Raw genomic sequence first — 25,403 nt, forward strand, 5'->3', positions numbered from 1 at the left:
TTTTCTCTCAGTACAGATTTTATTACAATTTAATTACCAGCTTCATCCCATTACAAAAAAATGCCATTATTTTGTATAGAATTAAAGAAGACATATGTGAGGATAAATGATTACAAAGACAGACCCTGTGAAGTGCAGCAAACTGTTTTCATTACTTTGTGTAACAGCAACACTGATTACACAGTTAAGGCAAGGCATTTTTCTGGGCTAACGTTTGTGTATGCAGAACAGCAGTGAAAAGCATCCACAACGGCAGTCATTGACCAAATGTTTTAATGTTTTTAATTTATTACAGTATGAGAAAAAAAAATCACAAATGAAAGAAGGAAGAAAGGTAACTTTGCCTCAGCAGCTTTGAACACTGCAGGCAGCAGCTATCAAGTAGCCCTGCATGCCCCGGAGTGAATCATCACTTCATTATAGCTCTCACTTGCAGGCACACCATCCTCCACTGAAGTACTTTAAATAGCAGGCTGTCTTTAAATGGAGTTGTGCAAATTCACAGTATGATCTGTCACTTTGCTTCCCAGCCCTTCGGAAGCAGGCGGCCCAGCCAGCCTGCTGCAGCCATTCAGGGGGCTGGGGCCAGCAGTCTGCTCGCTGCTCGGGGGCTGCAACACCGCCTAGCTCTCCTGCTGGAACCTAGGGACCCCAGGCACTATATACAGGACAATCAGAGTTCAGCTTTACTTTTACTTACTTAATCAGAAAGCCCCTTCATGTGAAAAAGCAGGGAAGGATGATGACTTTTGGCTAGGTATCAGCCTTGCAGGAGGCAGGGCCGCACAGCAGAGCATGTGCTGGTGCTGCTTGATATCCTGCATGCTCCCACACATCGGTGGCCACAGTTCGCCTTGACCATCGCTTTCCTGAGTGCTATGTTCAGCCCTCCAGATGAGGATCGCTGACTTCATAGCTGCTTGGCTCCTTAGCCCTTGATGCTGCTAATGCAAACATTTTTCTGCTCCAACCAGAGTAGCACAAGGTGAGACAGGGTAAGTGAAAAATATGGCTGCTTTTTATTAGCTCCTCTATGTCTAGTGTATGTTTATCACGGTGTTGACAAGAATGGCCTCCAGCCTCTGCACGCGCAGCCACCTACTGAATTGCACACAGCCAGGACAAGTTCCCTGCACAGGCAGCTAGGTGTGTTCCTCAACACCAGCGCATCTTCAGCCATAAACGCCAAGCTGTTCTCAACTTGACAGGGAAGCTGAAAATTTGCAGCTGGCAGGCTCATCCAGAACCCTACCGAATTTATTTTGAAGTAAATAACACTGCCTGCCTAGAAGGACCTGACTCCCAAGCAGGTATATACGTGCTTCCTCCAGGAACCAAATACAGAATTATCACTTCATCTGTCTGCATTTGCTGCACAGACACATTTGTGGAGAAGTGTGTTAAACCTTGGCATTTGTTCCTGAAAGAAAAATTTTCAGAGAAAAAGAATGTCTCCCAACAGGCTCGCCTGCAATGCTCTGTTCTACCCCAGAGAATACAAAACACCCACTGAAGTTCTGCCCGACATCTTTAAGCCTTTTTAAGGACTATGACAGTGCAGGGAAAGGGAAGGAAAGGAGTCATTGCTTTCTCTGGAGACTGCATATTGCACAAACCTCTGCACACGACAGCTTTATAGCTACCCTCACTTTTTAAATTAAAAACTAGCGCTGATAAAGGAACAGATTATTTTCCATTCTTTGCTGTCAGGTCCTGTCACCAACAACAATGGGATGAATCTGAGCTTGTTTTTCCTCCCTCCTCCCAGCCCTAGCCCTGGGGATAGCTTGTCCTGGAATTTTTTTCCTGAGAGGCATCTTCATCTCAAGCAACCTCGGAAAGAAATACAGCCAGAGCCTTCAGTAAGCCTTCCTACTCCCTATGGTTTTAGAGGCTCAAGAAAGCCCCTTGGTATAATTAACTGGGAGGACCATGTGCTGCTGCGCAGCTGCTGTGCTCCTGGGGCAGTGTGGATTTGGGATGGCTCCTGGCACTGCTGGGCGTCCTCGAACCAGCAAGTACAACAGGGTCTCACCTTCAGGTTAAGCAAGGCACTGACAGCTTCTGCACGTTTCAGTAACAGCTCACAACAATTTACAACCTCTTATTCAAAGGGTAACGTGGTGAATGACCTAAGCAGAAGGAATCTGCCTAGCAGCAATGAGACCTCTAGTTTTGCTTTAAAATGAGGTGTGACTGTTGACATTATTTTGAATAACGTTTTTCATGTAAAATGGAATACTCTTCTAATGAGGTTTCAAAGTTGGCTTCAAGGCAAGGATTTAAAACCTCCTTGGAGGTCAGAAGTATTTTTTCTAGTCCCTTAAAAAGGGGTTGATATAGGATTTAAGCAGGAGTGGGGAGAGTAACAATTCATTCCAAGTGCTATAAACCAGAGATAGTTTGCTGGAGAAAATCCACCTGTTGTCACTTTTAACAAAAGGCAAGGCACAGTGAAAACAACAGAACTTAATAAAGCCTTTCCCAAGATGGAAGGCAGCACAGCAGCAGCTTGTGGCGCAACACGGGCAGCAGAGCCTCGCGGCGTGCCCAAAGCAAAGCTGTTCAGCAACGCTATAGGAAACGCTCTCAGCTCTGTCACAGTTCTCTCCCTGATAAGATTCCCCATGGAGATTAGATTGAGCAGACACAAGAGATGGTGGGATGGAGGCAGGGGAAAAGAAGTCTAAATAAACTGCTCTGCTGGGTGTTATTTTGTTTGCCTAGTATTTGTATCATTTCAGATTTTACACTGCACCAATCAGGCTATTAAGTGTTTATAATATCCCGTGGCCCGCTGCTGATCTCAGGGTATGTCTGTCTACACAAACCACTGCTCTGCTGAGAGCCGCACAGTTACCCCAGGGGAGCTGTTACTGAAACGCCAGCTCTGCAAAGGAGTGGCTGCAGCTGTGTAAAAATAGCCAGGCCAGCTCAAGAGCAGCTGCTTCAGGTGCCAGCAGCAGCAGAAACCCCGCAGCCAAGAGCTCAGCTTGGCTCACCTGTCCCCAGAGGGTCAGAAGGAATGCTTAGCCAGGTAGCTGGTGCTGACTTACAGCGTGCTTGCAGCAGTACCACAACCAGGCTGCAGCTCATTTCATTTCACTTGGGTGTTTCAGGTGAGCTGCAGTCATGGCAGTGATGACTGTCAGGATGCACTGTCAAGATTTTGCCTGCTGCAGACTGTGGCTACTTTTACTTGAGGTTGGCTCTTGCCTCAGTCACTGCAAAGCAGTAGGTTAAAACATTCTGTCACAACAGTAAAAACTGGGAGGCTTTGAGCCCTTTTTCATCACTCTTTCACACTTCCTGAAAATACTCCATGGGTCTTTTATTTAGAAATTTGGCCCTGTACCCAATTCCTCCTCTGGAGTACACCCCTGCTACAATATCTAGTGAGTGTTGTGCTGGAAAGAAATACAGTTACTGCAAGATAATTTGCTCTGGAGAAAATGATGGCATTTTTATAGCATAAAGTTTAAAGCTGGAAGACAATCTTTGGTCTGGATGTTTTGAGAAATCCACTTCAAATGACTTCATTTCTCCAAAAGCTCAGTCACCTGAATAAGTTGCAGCAACATCACAAGTTACCATGCACTGAAGGATCCCCATGCGAAATTCTAATGGCTTTCAATTTGATTTGCAAGTTGCATTCCAGTGAAAGAGGAGCCACAAAACATCTTTCTCACCAAGTACAGGGAAACAGTCACCCCAGGTTCCTCGTTCTTGAACAGGCCATTGAAGAACTACCCACTGATAATGTCACTTCCCACAACCATTTGTACTGAGCTAGGCAGGAGCTTGGTTAGGTTCCCAAAGCTAAGAAAACCCAGATACTTCATTTGCAGCCCTGACTCCCTGAACCTCCCTCAAGAATTTTCGTTTTACTCTGTTTGTATGTTGAAAATGTTTTTTGCAGGTTTTTCAGGTTTCAACTTCTAGATGAAAAACATATCATCAAATAACATTATGAACAATCTCAGGCTCTTCAAGTACATATACATATTTTTGGCCATTAAAAAAGTCACAATACTAACTCCCTGCAAAATACTGTGGATTACTCCAGTTTCTTGGATGTACAGTCCCCAAAACACCTCACTGGTAAAGACAAAGCTAACTCTAAAAAATCTTCTTGGTAGTTTCAAGTGCTTCAGATCAGACATTCAAATCCCCAGGACCCTCCACGGGCTGGGCACTAGCCTGCAGGAGTTCCAGTGCATTCAAACCATGACGAACAGCTCAACATGAGCACAAACAAGGCAGGTGTGGTGAGGCACAAAGAGGATTAGAAAACATGGCAAGGACTAGGCATACACACAGGTAACTGGCACTGAAAAGCTCTGTAGGTACCAGTGCCCACCTGAGCTCAGGTAGTAAGGATAAAGGATCTAGACAAAACAGACAATCTGGAGATGGAAATCCATTTCTTAGTAAGGCTTTGAGTGTGTGTGGTGTGTTTTTAAGTGCTTTTCTTAAATTAATTATCATAAAAGACAGTCTAGCATTCCTTAAACAGTTATGTTCCTTCATTCCAGTACAAAATACATATATGCAAAACATGGCTTAAGACCCATGATCAGTTAGGATATAATTTTATAGCTTGTATTAAAAATACTTTTATCCAAATGATAAATATTTTAAAATAAGCATTTACAAAAATAAATGGTCCATTCCCATAAGGAAGGACATATATAGCTGAAATTCTGAATACATCTTGAGGCAACACAATTATTGATGAAGCTAGTTAATAAAATCTTTGGTATGAGAGTATAGTACATTAATATTCATGCACCGTTGTCTTCCCTTGGCAGATACACTGTACAGATGTCTAAGTGAAGAGGCAGCTTTTCCTTAATTTCTTGATATGTCTTCCAAATACAACATACAAATATTTCTAACATGTCTTCCTATGATAATAGGAGAAAAGCCCAAGATCCTCCTGGCTCTTCCTATGACTTTCGTATCTAAAACAGAAATGAAGATGGGAGGAAAGAGAGAACATGAACACGGTTAAATTTCATTCTAGCTAGTGAGCAGCATCTAGGAAAAATAAAAATCAATACGAAAATTACCCTAGAGGAAAGCCTGTTTCCTTCAATACTGTATGCCTCAACAGCCAAGACAGGATAATGACGAATGTGAGGACTGCTGCAGTCCCAGACACACAAACAGGAGGTTACTGAGCTAGGTAAGGAGGCAGTTTTGCACTTGAGCATGGCCTTGGATGTGAGAGTGGTGTGAGCGTGGAATGTCACATCCAGGTCTGGTGGTCCAGTTACACAGGGGGCATTGAGACACTGCACAGATACACAAAAGAGTAACAAAAACTGGATAAAAGAGCCTTGGAACAGAAGACTTGGAGAGCTTGAGCTGCTTATTTTACAGATTCACTCAAGTCATCGAGGCACCAGCACCTCCACAGGGAGACAACATGAAGTGTCAATTGGCACAGAAACATGGGATTAAGGGCTCTAATCTGGTAGAGAAAGGCATAATACATTTTTAGCGGGAGCTGAAAACAAGTTTGTAAGATATACACTTCTAATACTATGGACAATTAACTGGGATCAAGGGACGTGATGGATCCTGTTTGGGTTTTTTTGACTGGTCCATGAATGCTTTTCTGAAAATGCATCTGTTAAATGCTGGTGACTGAACCCGATGAAGGAAGGTGATGGCAGCTAAGGAAGCACAAGAGTTAACCTCAAAGGTCTAATGGTTCCCTGTCAATCTTAAACCCCGACTCTGTGGAAAGCCCACCCAAGGGACTGATCTGGGAGCGAAGTGTAACAGCCCAGACAGCACCCAAAACATCCAAGAGCCTGTGCTACAGATCAGGGACAGCAGCCCACAGCTCCAGAAAAAAAAAAAAAAAAAGGGAAAATGACAATGCCCAAATATGACTGCTGTGACCAGGGTATAAGGACCAGAAGGCACTAATCCAAAATGAAGTTTGGGCTCTGCTCCCCACCTACCCTGTAGAGATGGCACTTCCCGCAGCGCGTGAAGGCCAAGAGGAAGCGATCTTGCTGAGCCAGCTGCCCACTCCTGCTGGTGCTGACTCGCTGGTTCCCTGCAGCTGACCCACGGGGACACGCCAGTGCCCTTCCTGCTACGGGTCGCCACCCTCACAGCACCCTCTCCGCTGGGAGAGCAGAGGCAGGGCTGGGAAGCCGAGCAGGTACCTGCCCTGCACTGCCAGCAACAGAGGTAATGCTGTAGCTGTTCAGGCCCAGCAATTGAGCTGAGACCCGCAGCCCTGGAACCGCTTGTGCTTCAACAGCTCCAGAAGGTGTGGGAGCCAGGAGGTTTGGGGATGCTTTCCTGCCTCTGCCTCATGGCTGCTGGGAATCATGACCCATTGCTATAGCAACAGGAGCTCACATGGCTACTGCCTTTAAAAAGAGCCCCTATTTGTGGCATCTTCTGTAGGCAAACTATCCATTATTTATACCTCGGCATGTCTGAAGTGCAATTTGTATCCTAACCTCATTAATGAATGATGACACCTTGACCCGCTCTATTAAGTAAGCCATGTTAGATCAAGAAGCACACCGCTCTCCCCAGTCACACGCTGAAGTAAGGCAAAAGAGAGAAAAAACACCAGGGTACATTACCTGAGTGAGAGCAATACCAGAACAATGCAAATCCTGCAGCCACACTAAAACAAGCGAGGAAAAACACCGGACCTAGAGAAAACGAAATAGGGAACCCATTAGGACAGAGCAGAGCAGTGGAAGTTTATCTCAGTTCCTAAATCATCAGTTGCTTTTAATATGCATAACTAAGTGTATTCAAATGAAGCTAGCACATTCACCATTATGTATGTGCTGTACCTAACATACTATGAAGTACATCTACTACACCATAATTAATTTCTTCTAGTTGCTTTGACACCATTCACTGTTCGCTTATGTTCACCTAACTGTATTCTACTAAACTGAAGCGAGAGCTTCCTTAGATGTTTTCTTAGTATGAAACTTTGAGCAAAAACACCTTTAAACACTACAACACAATGCTAACCAGATTACTGGGACCTCACCCACATAATGTAGGTTTTTTACTCCACTGGGTCAATGTACTGCCCATGGGGTAAGAGTACTGAGAAAATACATCACATGAGACTGCAGTCCCTCACAAGTAGGGCTTTAGGGTTTTGCTTTATCCCCTTTTTTGCCTTGTGCCTATCTCCTTTTTCCCTAAGGAAATTGCTACTGTCCCTGAATCCTGCTGTGGAGGCAGCATGCTCAAGTTCCACTGGCTTCAATCACGCAAAGTCATCTTTTTGTAAAAAGCATGCAGGATCAGGCCCCATAAAAATAACTAATGCCAAAGAAGGAAAACAGAACCAATGCCAGAAGCCCATTCAGTGCCAGCCATCAGTTCAGTTTCCTTGATTGCAACTAGTACACAGGACTTACTTTATTCCTGTAGCTATATGTCTCACTTATTTTAATAGCATCTATGCACACATTCATATAAAATGGAGCAGGAAGGGACTGCATATAATTACATATACAGGTGTTCACAAATTATGCTTTCATAACAAAAGCAAATATTCTTGTTCCTGTTTACAATTCTGAAATGCAGAGCCACACGCATACCTCAAACCCCTCACTGGAAACACTGCTTTAATGTGCCTGCCTGGAATTACATGCAGCTTAATGCTGATGTTCAATAAAACCTTTCTAATTCATACTTATCCATATACAAAAGCCTCACAAAGATTTATATCAGCTTCTTTAGCATCTAATATTCTATTTATATTTATGACTTCACTATGAATTAAACTGCACCTGTCAGTTTAAGGAAAAACGTACGCCAGACTAACAAATCAGTGGAGCCAATCACATGGATGTGGACATTAAAGAAACAGCAGCGGAGCAACAACTTGGTTGCTCTTTCAGATGTAACCTCCCTAAGAGGGTCACTAGCAGCTGAACAACCTCCAGTCCGATGGTGGCTCTTTCATCAGCATGAGAAAGAACAAATTATTTCATTTTCTTATTTCTGAGAACCTTGTCTGATCTTCCTGTTATGCTGCAATCAGCAATAGCAGTGTGAACAAAAACCTGAACGGCAACTTGGTTAAATATTCAAAGAAGTGACACAAAAATATACGTTGAGCTACACTGTGTTTCTGCCCTTCGTTTCAGTCTTCTCTTAGGAGGGAAAATGCCAAAAAAGCACATTTCATATAAGGTGCTTTTAGTATCCCATAATTGAATGCAAATTTCTATATAAAACATCAACTAAAACTTAAATGATATGAGTTCATTACGAATTTCAAAACATTCTTCATCTTTCTTTTAGTTTCTTCAGCTCTTCAATTTATTTTCAAAATATTTTTCAGTGAATAAAAAATATATGCCTCTCTGTAATCTGGACATTAAAAAAAGCAAGAGGAAAAAAAAAACATGTTTCCCTAAGGAAAATATATTTACGTTCATCCTTGCTTATTTTCCTGTCTTTGTTGTTAAATGATTTGCACTTAAATTGAAAGCTTTAAAAAATCAAAAAATTTGAAAGCTATACAGAAAAATTGATGGCCTTGCGCAAAGTCACAGCAGCAGCAGCTGAATAGCCCTTCCTATTCAAGCCCTGAACAAATCATAGGAAATGAAGAGTTTAGCTAAAACAAAGCAAGTAAAATACCATTGTGAATATTGATTAAACTCTACAGTCTCTTGAATTTCCTGGCACTGGTTTCCTCAACAGCAGCTCAGTATGCTTTCCTCCATTAATTCCACTTAAACGGTGACAGTAAAGGTATCATAAAACAAACAATTTGTTACATGAAATGCAAGTTACATGATAAAATAAATTGCATCATAATCTGAAAAGCCATTCCATAAAGTGACACTGTATGCGTTTATTTACCCCTGTCATTTAGCATACATTTCTCCATGTCAGTGTCTATCTCTGTGGAATCTGTGGTTTCTAGAAATAAAAGCAACACATCACAAGTTAGTACTCAGCTCAAGCAAACACACAAACATAATCAGCACATGCAAAATTCTGCGAAATACCACATTTCAGAAAAATATCAATTTTTGACATGAAATATTAGCTCCTCCCAAAATAAATCGTTGTTACAGTTAAACCTGGATATATTTTGATCAAAAGACAGAGTCACACCATCATTCGAATGCACTATAAATAGCTATAAATGGTTGCAGCAACACCTCTGATCTGGTTAGGCTCTAACCACATAAGTAACATCACACATAGCAGTGCTGGCATTCAGACATGAGGGACAACTACCGACAACCACTGGCACACGAGTACTTTAGAGCACTCAAATTGTTTCGCAAGTGAGAAAAGCCGGAGCTAATCCTTCCATAATGCCAGAAACTTTCATTGTGCTAAATACAAAATATTTGTGAGCCAACGTATGTGCTAATCTGAAAACAACCTTCTGATTTAATGTAGTACTATCCTTTCTGTTCTGTTCTTGACTAAATCTCCATGCTTGATTATATCTGGCAGATGAATCAATCAGAACAAACTGCTTGGCACAGATTATTTATCCAAATTCTGCTTTCAGCTAAATATTTGTACAGCTTCTTTTGAAATCTGTAGGTGCTATGAGCTAACATCTGGCACAAATAATTTTTGCCTCTAGGTAGCATTTTTTTTGCAAAATCAAGTAGAAAAGGACGTTGACCTTAACACAAGATTTTCAAGAGTTAGCAGCTATAAAACTATTTTTCTGCAATACAAGAAAGTTGTGGTGTTGTTATTTTTTTCCTTTATTTAGAGACATCCCATGCAGGTTTACTCCAAGTTAGCTCTCTGCACATATAAGATACAGGGATAACCACAGAACAGCTTTTGGAAGGGCTTGAGAAAGAATAGGCATTTAGGCTCTCCTAAAAACATGGTCTGAAAGCATAACAGGATGGGTGAGAGGACACTAAGAAAGCAGCTGTGGAGTAAAATATCTAAGCAGCACCTTTGTTTCACTAGAACAGGTCCAGACTGATTCTCTTCCCATTTCTTGCATGTTCATGCACACAGACGAGGTGAAGTAGAGCCTCCACCTCTGTTTTGGGCAGAGAGATCTGCAGCTGCTTTTTTTTTGGGGGGGGGGGATGTTTCTTTAGAGGCACCTTCACCATATGGATGTGGAGATAGCACTGCCCACTGAAGGTGTGGGCATCACAAGGGAATGCTGCTGTCACCTTAAGTGGCAGAGGAGGGACTTTCCTTTAATACTTCATGAATCTTCAAAACAAGTTTTTCATCTAAACTTCTTGGTAGACAAGAGAGGGTTTTTGTTTTGTTTTGTTTTATTTTAAAAAAAGCACAAAGTCAGAGTTTCAAATTTGATGGTCGATAGGACAGAATTTGAGAATGGTTTAAGCTGATGTTCTGCACAACAATTTGGTGCTATGTGAGGTGTCCTGGAAAGCTGCCCTGTACACCTGCCCTCAGTCAGACAGCAAATGCCCATAACCCACGTTACAAACATCCCTCTCGGGGGGGTGACAGCACGGCACTCAAGCAGAACAGAAACATCTGAACCACTTTGCTGCAGAGCTTGAGTCACACCGAGGGAGAAAGGATTGCTGCAGAGCCTCCATGGTGCGCTCTGCATCGATGACACTCTTACGTAGCCTGCCTGTTTTGAGGGATATCCTCTCTAGATACTCTAGTAAAGAAATCCCCGCACTTCACAGGAGAGCACAGCCAACCCTGAACTTTTGCCAAGCTATCATTGCATAGAACTGAGCTGATCCTTTATCTTTCTAATCCATGTCAGCTTTGAGAGAAATAAAACCATTTTCTGACTCACATGGAAATCCTGTTTGGCTTCAACAGCTTTGTCCATGTTGTGTGCCTTCTCCACCCTCTAGTGGGAATTAGGAGACATTGCTACACATTTCATTTGCAATATTATACTTGGGGCAAAGAAAAGGAATCTTGTTCTAGCACAAATACTGAAGTTGCTTTTGCAATGAAAGAGAAATCTTTGAAAGGTTCTCCTTTGTAGAATAAGTTTCTGACTACTGCTATGAGTAACATAAAAGTTGTACATGTTGGAGGTCTGAAGGATAATGCCTGTAATATTCAAAATGATTCACGTTCACAGAAATGAGAAATAATAGCTTATACTGAAAAAGTAGCTTTTTATGAAGAATTAAATCATTTGTGGCTTTAGTTCAATATACTGCACAAATGTTTATCAGCCATTCAATCCAGAATGCAGACATTTGTTTTAGTTACAGAACTCGTAAGAAGCAGCAAACACATTAATGCAAACACTCTCATCACCTTACTTCCTCCTTGGGTCAATACAAGGAAATTGCACAATCTCACCATGTAGTACTGTTTTAACTCAGTTATTTGAATTGTTATCATCGCTCTGAGGCTGGTGACATAAGATTGTACCAAGACACAGAGTATTAATGACTTACGACTGTTACTGGGAGTCCCTCTACATAACGCAACTGCAGATAAACAGCTTGGGAGAACCATGAACATCTATTTTTGCTTTGAGGCAGCCCTAGCACATGTACTTATGTGCTGTCTGAACATGAGAAGGCCCTCACCCTGCCTACTCGCATGGCTCCTCGAATAAAGCTCTCTGAATTAACCAAGGGACAGGGATGAGCATGTTCATGCTCTAGCTAACAGTCAAAAAGTTGCTCAGAGGCCCCATGCAAGTTTCCTCTCTGCTAGTCTGTCCAGGTGTGACAACAGCACAACACAGTGTGAGGGGCCGTCTGCTCAACATCTGCACACCTACCGATGTGAGTTTTATGGGTACCGATGAACCTGTGCACAGCTGTGCAATTTCTAGTACCTAGCTGAATTGAGACCATCTATAGGGGATGTAGTCAGACCTCAGCTAACGTGTACAGATAAGGTAAGAGCCATGTTCAGAAAGGGCTTGTAGAAATAAGAGCTATTGAACGCTAACAGTTTAAATTCTTAAAACATCAATACATGCTTGAAATTATATTCTTAGTGACTACACTAAGACTTCTTAAGTTGCTCTTAATTACTAAAGGCTGTCTGCTGCCTTCTAGTCAGCCTGGCAGGAAAACCTGTCGCCCTTCACCTCTACCTCAGATAAAAGTGATAGATCCAAGACTATTTGATTCAAGAGCCTGTTCTCTGAAAGGGCATGGCAGCTGCACGGTGAATAGCAGATCAAAAGCACTGCCTTAGATCTGCTGCAAGGCTGAATCAGTAGAGATTCATGTTCAGCTGAGATTCTGAGGCAGGGATGGGCCTGTTCAAGGGGGTTTGGGTGTAGGATTTGGAGAGTTGGGGGAACTTTGCAGCCTTCCTGTGCAGGCAGTGAAGTGGCGCAGTCTTCCAGACGTTGTCTATTTGTGCTGGGCAGACACAAACCTTTTCCTTCAAAAAAGGAAGGCTGAACAAAGCTAGACAATGCTGTATCTTAAAAGGTAATTACAACTTTGCAAGCTTTTTTTCTGCCAGTTGCATGCCATACTCCAGAAATAAGAGAAAGAGTGGATTTATTTGTTGGTGTTTTGTTTCTTTAGACCTACGAACTTTTGATGAAACAGTTTGAATCTAAATGGTGTTTGACCCACGTTACTAAAACTTCCTCTGGCAGATAACTGTGGAGTTTTTATAACTGGAATCAACTGACTGGTGAAGCATTAGTACTGTTAGATATTTCTTAAGGAACTCTTAAACTGCAGTCCCTTTGCACCTTCACTAACCTATATGCAGGAGCTTTCCCTCAAGCTGCTCAAGTCATTTCAGCATGCTGGAGGCCTAAACATATTTCCCATCCATTTTGAATATTGTTCTTTTCTCCAGTTCACTAGGCAGGGAAAAAAAGAAAAATCAACATACAGTAATTCAGGCTTGATACTTTTCCTTAAAGAACTTAGCTTCTTTGCAGTGTAGAGTCAAATCTGAAGTTTGGGCTTCAGTCCTTCTGGAGTATGTACATGTATACATATAGGTATTTTTGGTGGGCAGTTTTATGGACATCAGTCAGGCATGCCAGATGCATAAAATGAGCCCTAAGTGACTAATATCGTAGTTCAGCATTGCAAAGGTACATGGATGAAACATGATTTAAAGTGTTTGCTTCATCTTGAAGTAGACACAACTGGGTGATTTACAGATTGAGGGAAATGCAAGTTTCTTAGCCACTGGGTTTTTTAGCTTAACAAATTGAAGGTTTTTTTTATTCTAATACTCTGACTTGTTGCAAAGAAGAGTAAACACTGATGAAATAAAAAAGCCATGAAGAGCCAATGTTACAAAGAGAGAAATTGTCCCTCATATGAGTTATATTGCTGTCTTACATGTAGCACTTAAAATGTTTCAAACACACGCACTCATATTTCAAGGCTATCAATTATTTTTTGACACCCCAAACTCATCAACAAGAAGAGCTATGCAGTCAAAATCCCTTACTGCTTTTTGAAATTCCAGTCAGACGGAATCCTTACGTTAATATATATATATATATATATACACATGTAAATAATCTGAACAGATCATCTGAAATGAGGTTTCATAATACATTGATAAGGAAATCCACAACTCATTCAACCTACAAATCAACTTACTCAAGATTTTCCTGCTTGGCAGGTCATTATACAGCTGTTCAGCATTGATCTGTAGAGCTCTGTAAAATTCTTGACAGTGTCTGTCTCCTTTCTTTTGAAGGTGCTTTATCAGATACGAGAGCCTGGTATGGAGTGATGCCTTTGGATTCCTGAACTGTAAGAGAAAAGCAGTCATCAGAGGAGAGACTACAACAGCTAGAGAACAATCTTATATCACTTTACAATATGCCAGGAAATAAAGATATTGAACTCATGTTACATTTGATAAAACAATGGGCCAGAAAATTATGGGAACCTAAAAAGGATGTGCATTGCTCGGGACTCTTCAAGGCACTGAGCTCCATCTGGACAGCACTGCTTGTTGGAGAGCATATTGTCTCTGCCTTCCCTCTTTTTTTTTCCCGTCTCAGTAAAGTGACAGCTACTTCACATTTGATGTTTCCTCTGTATTCAAACTAATGTACTTGCCACTCCACAATTGGATTCTGACAGCAAATAGGAAATACCAACAAATGCCATAAGAAATTTTTATCTTTTCAGGTTTTCCCTTAGATACCTAGCAGTGATTACCCAAAAAGGTATTTTATACTACTTATATTAGTCCCAATATTGGAGTGTTCATCATCCCAAGATTACACATCTCATTGCTTCCAGAACTGCTGCATACCCTGTGCAGCATTTTTGAATTCTCATTACTCAGGCACAATGGCAAGCAGCTGCAGAAGAAAGCTCTTTTTTCTGTACTCTAAAATGTGATGAATATTAGAAGACCTTACAAAGAAAAATGAAAATGTGTACCTTACACACATCAGACTGATCTCAGCTTATTTGGAAAGTGTCCAAAGCCACTCTCAGCAAAGCATTAGATTTCATACCAGTACAGTAGATAATATTTGCAGTACATGTAGTTAGGATCAATTCATTCTCTAGGGGGACGGGAATACAATGCATCTGATATAACACTCCTTATTCTGGCAAAATTTCCACAAGGTCAAATAGATACATCAGGAATGGTAAGCTTCCTAAACACTCAGAGTTGACAGAAACTTGCCTGGACCTATATGAAAGTAGCTCGTTATTATTTGCTAAGTGTAGAAATCAACAAAAAAACATTTCATAAATTCCTTTTGCATTTATTCTGAAGATCTTGAGGAAATGAGACCATCTTTAATTGTGCACATGACACTGATTGTCGTAACTTGGTGGCTGGATTGGCTCAGCTGATGACGTAGCGCTGTTCTCCACCACCAAATCACTATTTATCCCCATAGAGTTTGACTGAGAAAGAATTAGATCTATGCTTTCTTAATGCAGAACTACTCATGTGCCAAAACTCTGAGCTTTGTGCAGACAATGCAATCAGTAGAGGGCAAGTACAAGCTGTTACAATGAGGATCTGGGCAGCTTTTAACTGCCTTTCAGTCTACACAGGTTTAAAAGATATTTCTCCCTAAAAACAGCTACCCGTTTTGGAAAGCTGAAGGAGGCCTTCCTCCACGTACAGCTACACCTCCTGAAGATGTTACTAACTCCATCCATTTCTCAGCCCCCACAATTATAGGTGGGAGAAAACAGCAATGAGGTGAAGAAGCAACTCAGCTCACATGTACCAGACCTAGTCTTTGAGCTGCTATCAACAGAAAACAGAGGGTATTATATTGAGAAAAATAGGGATAGAATTTTCTTAACACAGAAATTTTCTTAACTCTTCACTGTGTGAAGATACATTTGCTAATCCCTGAAGTGCTGAAATACTACAGAAAGAACTGCTAATATGAGTGCAAATTAAGATGAGAAAGAATGCCTAGGCAGATACTGAAGAATGCGGGCTTTTTAGTGTGAAAGGCTCACTAGACAGCACTCAGAAAAACAATACAACATTCAGAGATATAGTAAAATTCATTAAGTTACCTTTTCTGCTTCTGTATTGGTGAGAATTTGGGGGTAGACTCTGTTAAGCTGAAGGATAATTTTATCAACCACTTGCTCATTCAGTCGGCTATTGCTTGTAAGAAAATACATGTCATGTTGCAGCCGCTGACAATACGACTGATCTAAGAATAAAATAACACAAAGAACAAGACACAGTAAGTAATATCACAGTAAGCAAAATCACAGTAAGCAAACTGTTTTTAAGTCCTGTACATTTCACTTTCCTAACAGTGGTTAAATGCGTAAAATAGAATTATTACCATCACATAATTTTTGAAAGCCAAACTGTCTATTAGGGATATGTAACACAGCCACATGCTTTCAAAGACCTGTCCATTAAAATCACACAAGCCTGACCCCCTGGCTGCTCACTGGTACTGACCTCTCTTTCCAAAGGGAGAAGGCTCTGAATTATTTGGATGTCAAGCACTGACGGATATCTAATCAAATTGAGAGCATTCATCCAGTCCTAATATTGTTAAATTACTGAACATTTTCTGCCATTTATAAATACAGAGTCAGATTGCAGAGTTTAAAAATAACATCTTAAAAGAACTTTTACGTAAATGTGTTTCATAGATGTTCTCTCTTACATAGCACAGTAAAAGGACAGCCCAAATAGGCTTCAAAGGACGTACGCAGCTGATAACAATACATAGAGCAGTGCTGGTCTTTGCCTGCTGCTTAAGACCTGATGATGACAGCGGCTGGCGGTACAGGACGGGAAGCAGGGAAGCTCGCCCAGACAGTCACAACAGGGCTGAGATGACTTGGCACCAATGTCACCCAACCCGCCAAGAGTTTAGTGCTGCCTTTTGTCTAACAGGAGAATCCAGCCATGTGCCCAGCATAAACTGCCCAGACTGAAACAAAACTGGAACATTAGGAGCAAATCTCTGTTAAAGGGCCATGAATTTTTTTAAAGAAGGAATCCTTGCATTCCACCTCACCCAGGAGAGGGGAGAAAGAGAATTCAAAAAGCAGTAACTTTATTTTATTTTTTTACTGTGACAGTACACTCGAATACTCATTCCAATAAAACACCTTTTTATATTAATCCAGACCTCTGCAAATACACAAATCCACACTTGCTGTTGTTTTAGGCACCTTTTCCAATTTGACACCAATGGATTTTGCAGGAGTTTCCCTCTTAGAGCATAGCTTTCCCTATAGCTATTAGTGTGTATTGCCCCTACTAAAATACAAACACAGGTTCAGGCAGGTTCCACAGGTTACTGCGCCCTTATCAGATTTAGAAACAGAACATCCGTGACAATGTTTGAAGTGTTAACATGTCTGACCTGCACAAGTGTGCTCTACCAAGTCCACTGGTCAATGTAAACCGCTAAAGTTGAGCACATCACACCCGAGCAGCACAGGAAGAAAAAAAAAAGGAAAGAAAAGGAAAAAAAAGCACAGTACCTTCCCCCTGCTTAAAGCACATGCACAGGTTTTATGGTATTTTGGCTACCAGAAAACACACCACCATCACTTCTCTGTGCCCTGTGATTTAGAGAAGACAAACAGAAAAATTAAGGAGAAAGCCAGAAAACTAATGCATGATGCACTGTGCCTATGCACAGCCCTTGCTCTTCCATAGAAGTTGTCTTTTTTTTTTTTTTTAATTACACTGTCCTTTTCCTGTGTTTGTATAGTACTAACAGCATTTGCAGGAAAGAGCTCAGGAAAACCTCCCAGTGTGATCACTGTGCAGTAACAACTTCTCTGCTGCCAGCGCCACTCCTGCTCAAACAAAAACACAGCTATTGATACTGCACAGAGCGGCATTCCACAGGCAAAACACAACTGGAGTTACATTCTTACTTTTTATTACAAACACATTATTTTCATATGTTTCTAATTCCTAGCCTTCCCACTTCTCTCTTTCATGGCAGCCTTACAGTGTGCTGTTAGAAACACGGTGCACTGACATATTTGCTGAGCAAATCTGTTTTGTTGCACTAAGTTCAACAAAAGGACTGAAATCAAACTTCTCTTCAAATCCACTCATCTGGATGCGCGACAGGCTCAGGGAGGACTGGGAGATAACACAAACCAGGGCAGCAGGGTACCGTCAAGTTGTCTGTCCGTGTCAATAGGTTTTGGGGAACAAGGTGCCATGTCACCTGCTTCCTCCCTGCCACCCAGTGGGGACAGATTCCTCCTCCTTCCTCTGCCTCAGTTACATGATCTGAAGTGACTCTGAGTGTCACAAACAACTCTGTACATTCTGCACGCTTACAAAACCACATTTTGAACCAGCAGCTTACAAGCTAGCAGAGCAATTAAACTTCAAATAACACCTTGACATTCAATAACAAATGACAACAAGTGCTAAAAGCAAGGCAAAGATCCAACAAACAGGATGTATATTAGTTAGTAAAATAAAAGCAGCACTGAAGTGTCATCTCCTCTGGTTTCCACATGCTCCATTGCTGCCTCATCATCACCGATTACCATGCAGGCAGCACAAGGAAGTCTATCAGAAGCAATTACACCAGTGAAGTTAATTGTGACCAGCTGATGATCACATTTAAGCTGAGATCATTTTCTGAGCATTCAGGTGCACTCCATGTCTTCACAGTGCTTTTCATTTATACATACTCACTGAACCATCATCAGTCTTATCAAAGGCTTTTTGCTGCCATCTGAAACCTGCACACTTGTGCACCGCAGATTACATTACACAGCGTAAGCCTCACTGAGATTTCAGGAGTGGCTCCATTTTCCTCCAGTCTAAGACAGAACGCTCGAGGAAAGAGCGAGACAACCCTCTTAGCAGACATTGCTATCTGTGCCTGCCAAGGACAAACCCTAGGTCTGGCTCAGGTGTCTGCAGGATGTTTTTCCAGTCCCATGGGCTGCTCAATTTTCAAGAGTTACCTCTGAAGTGGCCTGCTTCTTGCCCCACAAAGATGCTTCACCCACCTGTACCATCATCTCCTCCAAACCACCTCACTTCAGGATGTAGGACTGGGTGCAAGGTTTAAAATGTTTTGGAGAGATGTTATCGAGCTCACCACCAGTTCAACACCAAGAAGTAACCTCCAGCATCTCCCTTGCTTCTTCTGAAGCCCCCCAGCTTTCCTGGGACCCCAAGAATTCTCTGCTCAGCCCACAGGAGCAATGGCAGTGTTCATGCTCCTGGTAGACCAGGAAAGAGAAAATGCCCATGGAGGCCACCCACCAGTGCAGAACTGTGCTCCAGCTGCTAAGTTAAATACAATAATAAATTCCACACCACCAAAACCCCACCGATGCTAGTGGCTGGGACGCAGCACCCTGCCCTGAGGTGATAAGGGTATCTGGAAAGCACACACATGCATTCCAAACCCCACGTGCTGCTCCGTGGCCCAGTGTGCCCAGGCCTGTCCCAGCCACCTCCTGTCCCAGCCACCTCCTGTCCCCACCAGTGCCACCAGCAGACACCAGTGGCAGGATGTCCCCAGGCCGCTGGGCCCTGCTGGGGCCTGCCCGGGGCTGTAGAGCAGAGGCCCAGTGACCCGCCATTTTCTGCCCCAACATGTCAATGCTCTACAGCTGCCTCACCAACACTTGTCAGTACTGAACGCACCCTTCACTTACATTTTTAAATAAAAGAAGCCCAAAGCAGCTAGCTTCACACCTGCAGTGAAACTACCAACACATTTTCAGGCTCTGTGAATCTAGGAGCTGGTGGTCTGAGACATTTCACATACCCACCCTTTATCTCGCTGCCTCAAAGAGGCAACAGCTATTGGAAAGAAAAGCTTAAATCTCTATGCTAAGGTGACTTTGTTTTTAAGCAGAAGCCACCCCAACATTGCAAGGACCATCTCATTATTGGCTGGTGCTTGCCTAGAAGCCCAAAGCAGCAAAACTGTGAGACCAGGGGACTCGACCACAGCTATAGTGCCACGGCATGGACAGACATTTTAACACCCCCCCCCCCCCCCCAAATGGGGTCGCTAGCTGCTGGCACTGACAACACAAACATGTTGCTATCAGGTTGTAGTGACTGTCAAAAACTGCTTTGTAATTTTCATTCTGCTTAATTATTCTTTCCTTAGAAGACTCCACATTGTTTTCTACATAAGGAACAACAAATGGGACGGAGCAAACTGGATTTTTGTTGCCATCCCCCTTGTGTACTCTCTTTCATGACCTACATTTGCTGCCCTTTCAGATAAAAACCACATGGCCCAGTGGCCATGCCACTTGCATTTTGGATTGCCACCTATGTTTAACACCATAAAAAAAAAAAAAAAAGAAACAACAACAAAAAAAAAGAACAACAAAAAACCCACAGCTGAATTCCAAATTTGTATGCCAGTGGTCAGTCATTCCTCACGGCAATGTGCCACTTAACTGTGCTCTAATCCATACCTGGGCCCAGGGAGACTGAACACTGCCAGCTGCCTGAAGCCAGGCAGGTAGGCATTTCTAATGAACACCTCCATCAATATTTACATAAGGACTCACGATACTGTCTCTTACACCACTATATCTTTATTATGGTACTGTCTTCTGTTTGGTTTCCCATTTAAAGCCTCCTTCAATTTACCAAGCAAACAGACAAGATAAAGCAGAAAAATTTAAATACAACAGACGCAAAACCCCAATACATCTCTCCTGTTCTTCATAACAACACATAATTTGTGAACATCAGTTCTAGAAACTTAATGGTATCTGCTAGGTAATGTAAACACGAGTTGCAACTTCCTGTAAAACTTAATCATTTTCATGAACCTCACAAAGGCAATCTGACAATTAAAACCTCAAGGCGTGGGTCCAATCATTTGCATATATCTGTGCAAACTCCCTGTTAAAGCATCTCAGCAAAGAGCTGAAAAAATCTCTCTCAACAAAATGTTAGTTTTTACTCTAATTTAGTTGTTGGCTTTCCCCTTTCAAGAGCCTAAGAAAGGCATGCTGAGGATTTAAGAGGGAATCTGGCTGCAGAGAAGTGGACCCAGATTATTAAATCACACTGGTTACCAAATGTACCCGTGATGAGGAGGGACTAGTCTGCTCCTCTGGTCTGGAAGCGGTGATATTGAGGTGGAAGACAGCTTGCCTCTCTCCCAAGCTTCACTTACACAAGGCCACCACTGCTACTACAAGGTAAGTGCCTTTGACAGCAACTTCAACAACTTATCTTTATCTGAACGTCTTTAAAAATAGAAAATAAAACAAAACAAAGAAGTGTTAAAACGCTCTTGATACTTGAACATGACATTATTTTATGTGTTCCTTCAACCTTCATATAAAAAATCAAGTAATTGGGCTCTTAAGTAACCAGGAGAGCTTGTCCTATAGGTGCAGAGGCACAGTCTTACTGAACAGAAGACTGGGACCAGGTGTAAGTGACAGATTTCTTTCAGCCATCACACTGCGCAGCTGGCCTGCTCAAGTGTGAAATCTGGTATGGAAGTGACCCTGCCCCGAGGAATTCTTTTGCCCACATACATTACAGCCCCGCTGCTTTTGGTGGAGAAACACATATGCTTAACTCCACATACACGCCTGATCGCATTTGCTGACTCTAACCCTCAGCACAACTCATGCATCCCTCAGTAAAACCTGCAGAATGCATGCAAGCACTGGAGTGCAAGCTCCCTCCTCTAAGTGCTGGAGCAAAACCTTAAAATGGAGCTCGGACAACAGGCAGCATCGTTCAGGCTAGGCGGCGTTCAGCGAACACTTCCCGAGGCCTCGAGCCTGTGCAGCGCAGCCACTCACAGACCGCCCCTTGCCTAGCAGCCGTACACGTCCTGGTGACTCACGAGCTGGTTATGGCTCACGGAATTAAATTAAATCCGGGGACGGCTCGGTGTTGGGATCTCAAGTTTTTAGGACCCGACAGCGCCGGGGAACGAACGCGCGGCGGCAGGTAAACAAACGCGCACCCCAGAAGCACGGCGGCACGGAAAGATATAGGGGAAAAACGGGGTGCCGCCGCAGGGCGCCTAGTACAGCCCAGTATGACCCCGTACAGCCCGGCCCGGGGCTGCACTACGAACGGCGGCGCCCCCCACCCCGTGCACCGCCCGGCCGAAGCCCCAGCCCCTTCCCTTCCCTCCCGTTCCTCACCGGCCATAGCGGCCCGGCCCGGCCCGGCCCGGCCCGGCCCTTCCTGCTGCTGCCGAGCGCGGCGGGGCCGCCCCGGGGCCGGGCAGCGCCGCCCGCCCCGTTCCGCCCCCGGGCGGCCCTGACAGCCCTCTGTGTGTGTGTGTGACAGCCGTGTACCAGCCGTGTGACAGTCGTGTGCAAGGACAGCCCGCCTTCCTGCGGTGCAGCCGCGAGGGGTGAGCCCAGCCCGGGGGCCCTTATCCCCGTCCCAGGCGACCCTCGGCTCCCCTCGGTGGCAGAGAAACTCGCAGCGAAGCATCTGATTAGTTCGGGTGTGTTTGCTTCCGAGGAAGGAAGTGCAAGGAACTCTGTGTACTTTAAAAGCTCCCATCAGCATAAAATTTCATAAACGTTTAATTACCCAGCAGGTATGGAGGCAAAATGATATTCCCAGATATAAATGCTGCGGAGAAGCAAGGCTGAACCTTAGGTTTGTGAATTGTGATTAAGGAATATATTACTACTGTTTTTTGTTTTGTTTTGTTTTGTTTTTTAACTGTGAAATCTGGTATTTTTGTAACGGAAAAATTTGTTGTCTCCTATGGCAAAGATACAGCATGATTTATAATTATGACTCACATTGAAAACATGGCACCCAGCTAACACACTGCTGCCCCGCACAGCCCCGGGCATCTTCAGGAACCGACTTAAGGAGACACTTTTCACTAAAACAACTTGGTTCTGTTACACAGCAAGTTCCCAAGCACAACAGCATACCCTTGCACTGGAAACAAAACCTTTGCGTGGATGGCCACAGAGACAACAAAAATAGCTGAAGGGTTAGCCCATAAGAAGTTGTGTGTCCGTGCCTAATGGGTGAGGAAGTTATACCAGTGTACTGGGATTAGTTAGAAGACAGATGATAAAACATACAGCCCTTGCTTTTGGTGATGCAGTGTCTTGGGAGCAGACATCTGAACATTTAGATGGGACCCAGGAAGAATCCAGATCTTTCCTGCATTGCTCGTCCACAGCCTGCTGGTCCCTTGCCTCTTCCAGAAGTGCTTGGCTGCATGCTCTACGGAAAGTCTGGGTTTATATACGTATACATAGTATTACATGACTCCCAGACTGACTGGAAGCTGTATTTGGTGCGTGTGTCACCAGCAGCTTTTAACTTGCTGGGTGAAGTATAAAAACGAGGCCAGTGCAGTGCATGGGCCTGCAGATCCCAGCTGCGACCGCGGCAGGGTCAGGAGAGCTGCACTCACACGGTGCTGGCTGCGAGCAGGGGTCAGCCCTGAGCCCGTAACAGTGCTGGGTTCTTCCCGTTGGAGACCTCTGCGGGTTCAGATCGCAGCTCCTTCAGTGAGGTTTTGGCCCAGCTCTGCCACCGAGCTTGCAGCGCTGAAGCCTGACGCCAGGCCTGCACAGACCTACAGGGCAGGCAGGGGCTGCGAAAGGAACTGGGGAGGACTTTCCTCACAGCCGGCTGCACATCCCTGCATGAGACAGCTCAGCTAAGCCTAGGCCTGGCCATGGAGGGGCAGAGGTGGAGTAAACCCGAGCCTTTGCTGGAAGTTTGCGAGTGCTGCCACTTGGCGGTGTCCGGGAGGAAGGGCCATACCCGGCACCAGCCCTGAGAAGCTGCGTGGGGATGGATACCGGGCTGTTCCCAGCAGGGTCAGACACAGTCCTCAAGTCTTCCTCCAGACCTCTGAGCTCTGCAGTATTCTCGCCTTTGCTCTCAGCGCCTGGCCTTCCCTGCCAGGTTGGCATTTCCACCCTGGTGGAGCACTCCGGGGGAGAGGCTCCCACCGGGCGTCACATCCAACACCCACACCCCTGAGCCTCGTCTCACCCAGCATTACATCCAACACCCGCACCCCTGAGCCTTGTCTCACCTAGCATCATATCCAACACCTGCACCCTCCGAGCCTCGTCTCCGTGAGGCTAACACAGGACATCCCCCAGCCCAGCAACCCTGAGCTTTTGCAAGCCAGCCTGTTATAACCACCTTAATTAACAAATGAGATACCCAAGACCCCACATGTACTCCTGAAAATGTCTTGGTCTATATCTCCATACTGCAAATTGAAGCAGCTTCCTTATCTATAAAAAATGTAATAATATAGGAGAAAAAAAATAAAAATAAAAATAAAATAAAAATAAAAATAAAAATAAAAAACACCTCCTTGGAATAGTTTTAGTATTACAAAATAATGTGACACGGTTATGGTGCCTGCCCTTGGGAAGATGAATAGAGTATAAGCATCCTGAGTTTATTCCGTTCACCCTCAGAAATCCAGATTTTCTGAACAGCATGAAAACAGGTTTTTAACTTATTATTATTGCACACAGAGACCTTGATCATACCCATATCAAAGTCATTTGTGGCAACCTGTTGTAGTAATAGAAACAGGCACCTTGTGGAAAGGAAATTGTCATTTTTATAGCTCCTCTCATCGTATTTTTAAGAGAATTTCATCTGTATATTAGAATATTACAGCAATAGATGTTGCTGAGCACTGAGAAGCAGTGGCATATGGCATGCTGAAAGTTTGCTTTTATGACTGTGTTATACAGCTGTGAGTTCACTGCAGTTTGTGCTCTTCTCAAAAATGACCCTGGAGTCACTACCAGCAACTAAACCACAGACCTGAAAACCTGGTAGCCTTACTGTGACACAGACTGAAACCTCTGACACAAATGATATTTAGCAGACAGTGTTTCTGAGCGCTGTGGAATGGAAGTGCAAAGCAACCGCTCAGGAGTGCCGCAGCATACACTGACACATTGCCTGAAGATATTTTTGTCCCGCAGGCTCAGATAATGATGCAAGCATCAAGGGTTAAAAAAAGCTTCTCCTCATGCCCGTGGCACGTCTGCCTTCTGTAACTTTACTGCCACGAAGGTTGCTTCGCGAAGGCAGGTACGGGAGGCAGCCGGCAGGGTGCTGGTGGGGGACACAGGTGCTGGAGGGGGACACGGCCATGTCCCCCACACACACACAACCCGTGCTGGGGCCTGGCCTTGGCAGGATCTGGCCACCGAGTCCCCTCCCACAGCCAGGCCCATGACATTCAAAGAGCACAGCCAGAAATGGAGCACAGCTTTCAGGACCAGCAGCCGGGACAAGCTGGGCACAAAGGGCTAAATGAAACCCTTGTGCTCTGTGAGGCAAATTGTGCTTTATTTTCAAAATGTTCACAGGCAGAGCAGCCCTGGGCCAGGCCCTCTCTCCCTGCTGCCGGCCAAGCTGGACCGCGGGGCTGGTCTGGCTTCTCAACCTCTGGGATTTCTCTCAGGCTTTCCCCCCCAGCCTAGCAGCCAGCTGAAGCAACCTGACCGAGTTTCATTTCCCAGCTCGTACAAGGGCAGCAGATGCATTTCCTGGGTAGCTGATCTCCAACGCAATTGCTGCTTCCCCCTGCACACCGCCTGATTTCTTTATTTATCAAGTTACTTCATTTACTAAGCCTTTCCCTTGCCATGGCGGCGTCAGCATGCCGCGCTTCCTCATTCTATCCGTTAACTGTTAAATCACAACGTGACTCCCCACTTTCCCCCAGCTGAACAGGACCAGAGCCCTCCAGGGACGAACGAAACCCGGGTCTCAACCTAGTCTCACCCTGCGTTCGAGGAGGAGACGTGCTGGGACTGCCTGAGCCCCCCTCACTTACATGTCCTGTAGAGCATGGTCCGGGCGGCGGTGGGGCTGCTCCCCCCGCTTGTGGTGGTGGTTTTTTTCTTTTTTTTTTTTTTTTTTCCTCCAGGCTCCAGACGCCAGGGCGGAAGCTCCACCACAGAGCTTCGCTCCCCGGTGGCCCAGCCTCGGGGGGGGGGGGGGGGGGG

General features: G+C 44.1%; 1 protein-coding gene across 13 annotated transcripts; it reads right to left on the minus strand.

Moving 5' to 3' along the window:
- CARD19 (caspase recruitment domain family member 19) lies at positions 1-25,393 on the minus strand. Of its 13 annotated transcripts, none has more exons than XM_080606521.1 (7): positions 25,232-25,387; positions 16,920-17,000; positions 15,477-15,619; positions 13,566-13,719; positions 8,881-8,940; positions 6,618-6,689; positions 1-4,964 (listed from the first exon to the last, which is right to left on the minus strand). In XM_080606521.1, exons 2-7 carry the CDS (start codon positions 16,939-16,941, stop codon positions 4,852-4,854), a joined length of 564 nt encoding a protein of 187 aa, XP_080462647.1. In that variant the 5' UTR covers positions 16,942-17,000; positions 25,232-25,387; the 3' UTR covers positions 1-4,851. The 13 variants fall into 13 exon arrangements, 12 of the variants coding, with proteins under 12 accessions (XP_080462647.1, XP_080462657.1, XP_080462648.1 ...); XM_080606531.1 differs by lacking the exon at positions 25,232-25,387 and adding an exon at positions 21,570-22,247; XM_080606522.1 differs by lacking the exons at positions 16,920-17,000; positions 25,232-25,387 and adding exons at positions 20,484-20,648; positions 21,120-21,253.
- Positions 25,394-25,403: the final 10 nt, after the last annotated feature.

Source organism: Anser brachyrhynchus (genome assembly GCF_964034855.1).
Source record: "Anser brachyrhynchus genome assembly, chromosome: 10".
Taxonomy (NCBI): Eukaryota; Metazoa; Chordata; class Aves; order Anseriformes; family Anatidae; genus Anser; species Anser brachyrhynchus.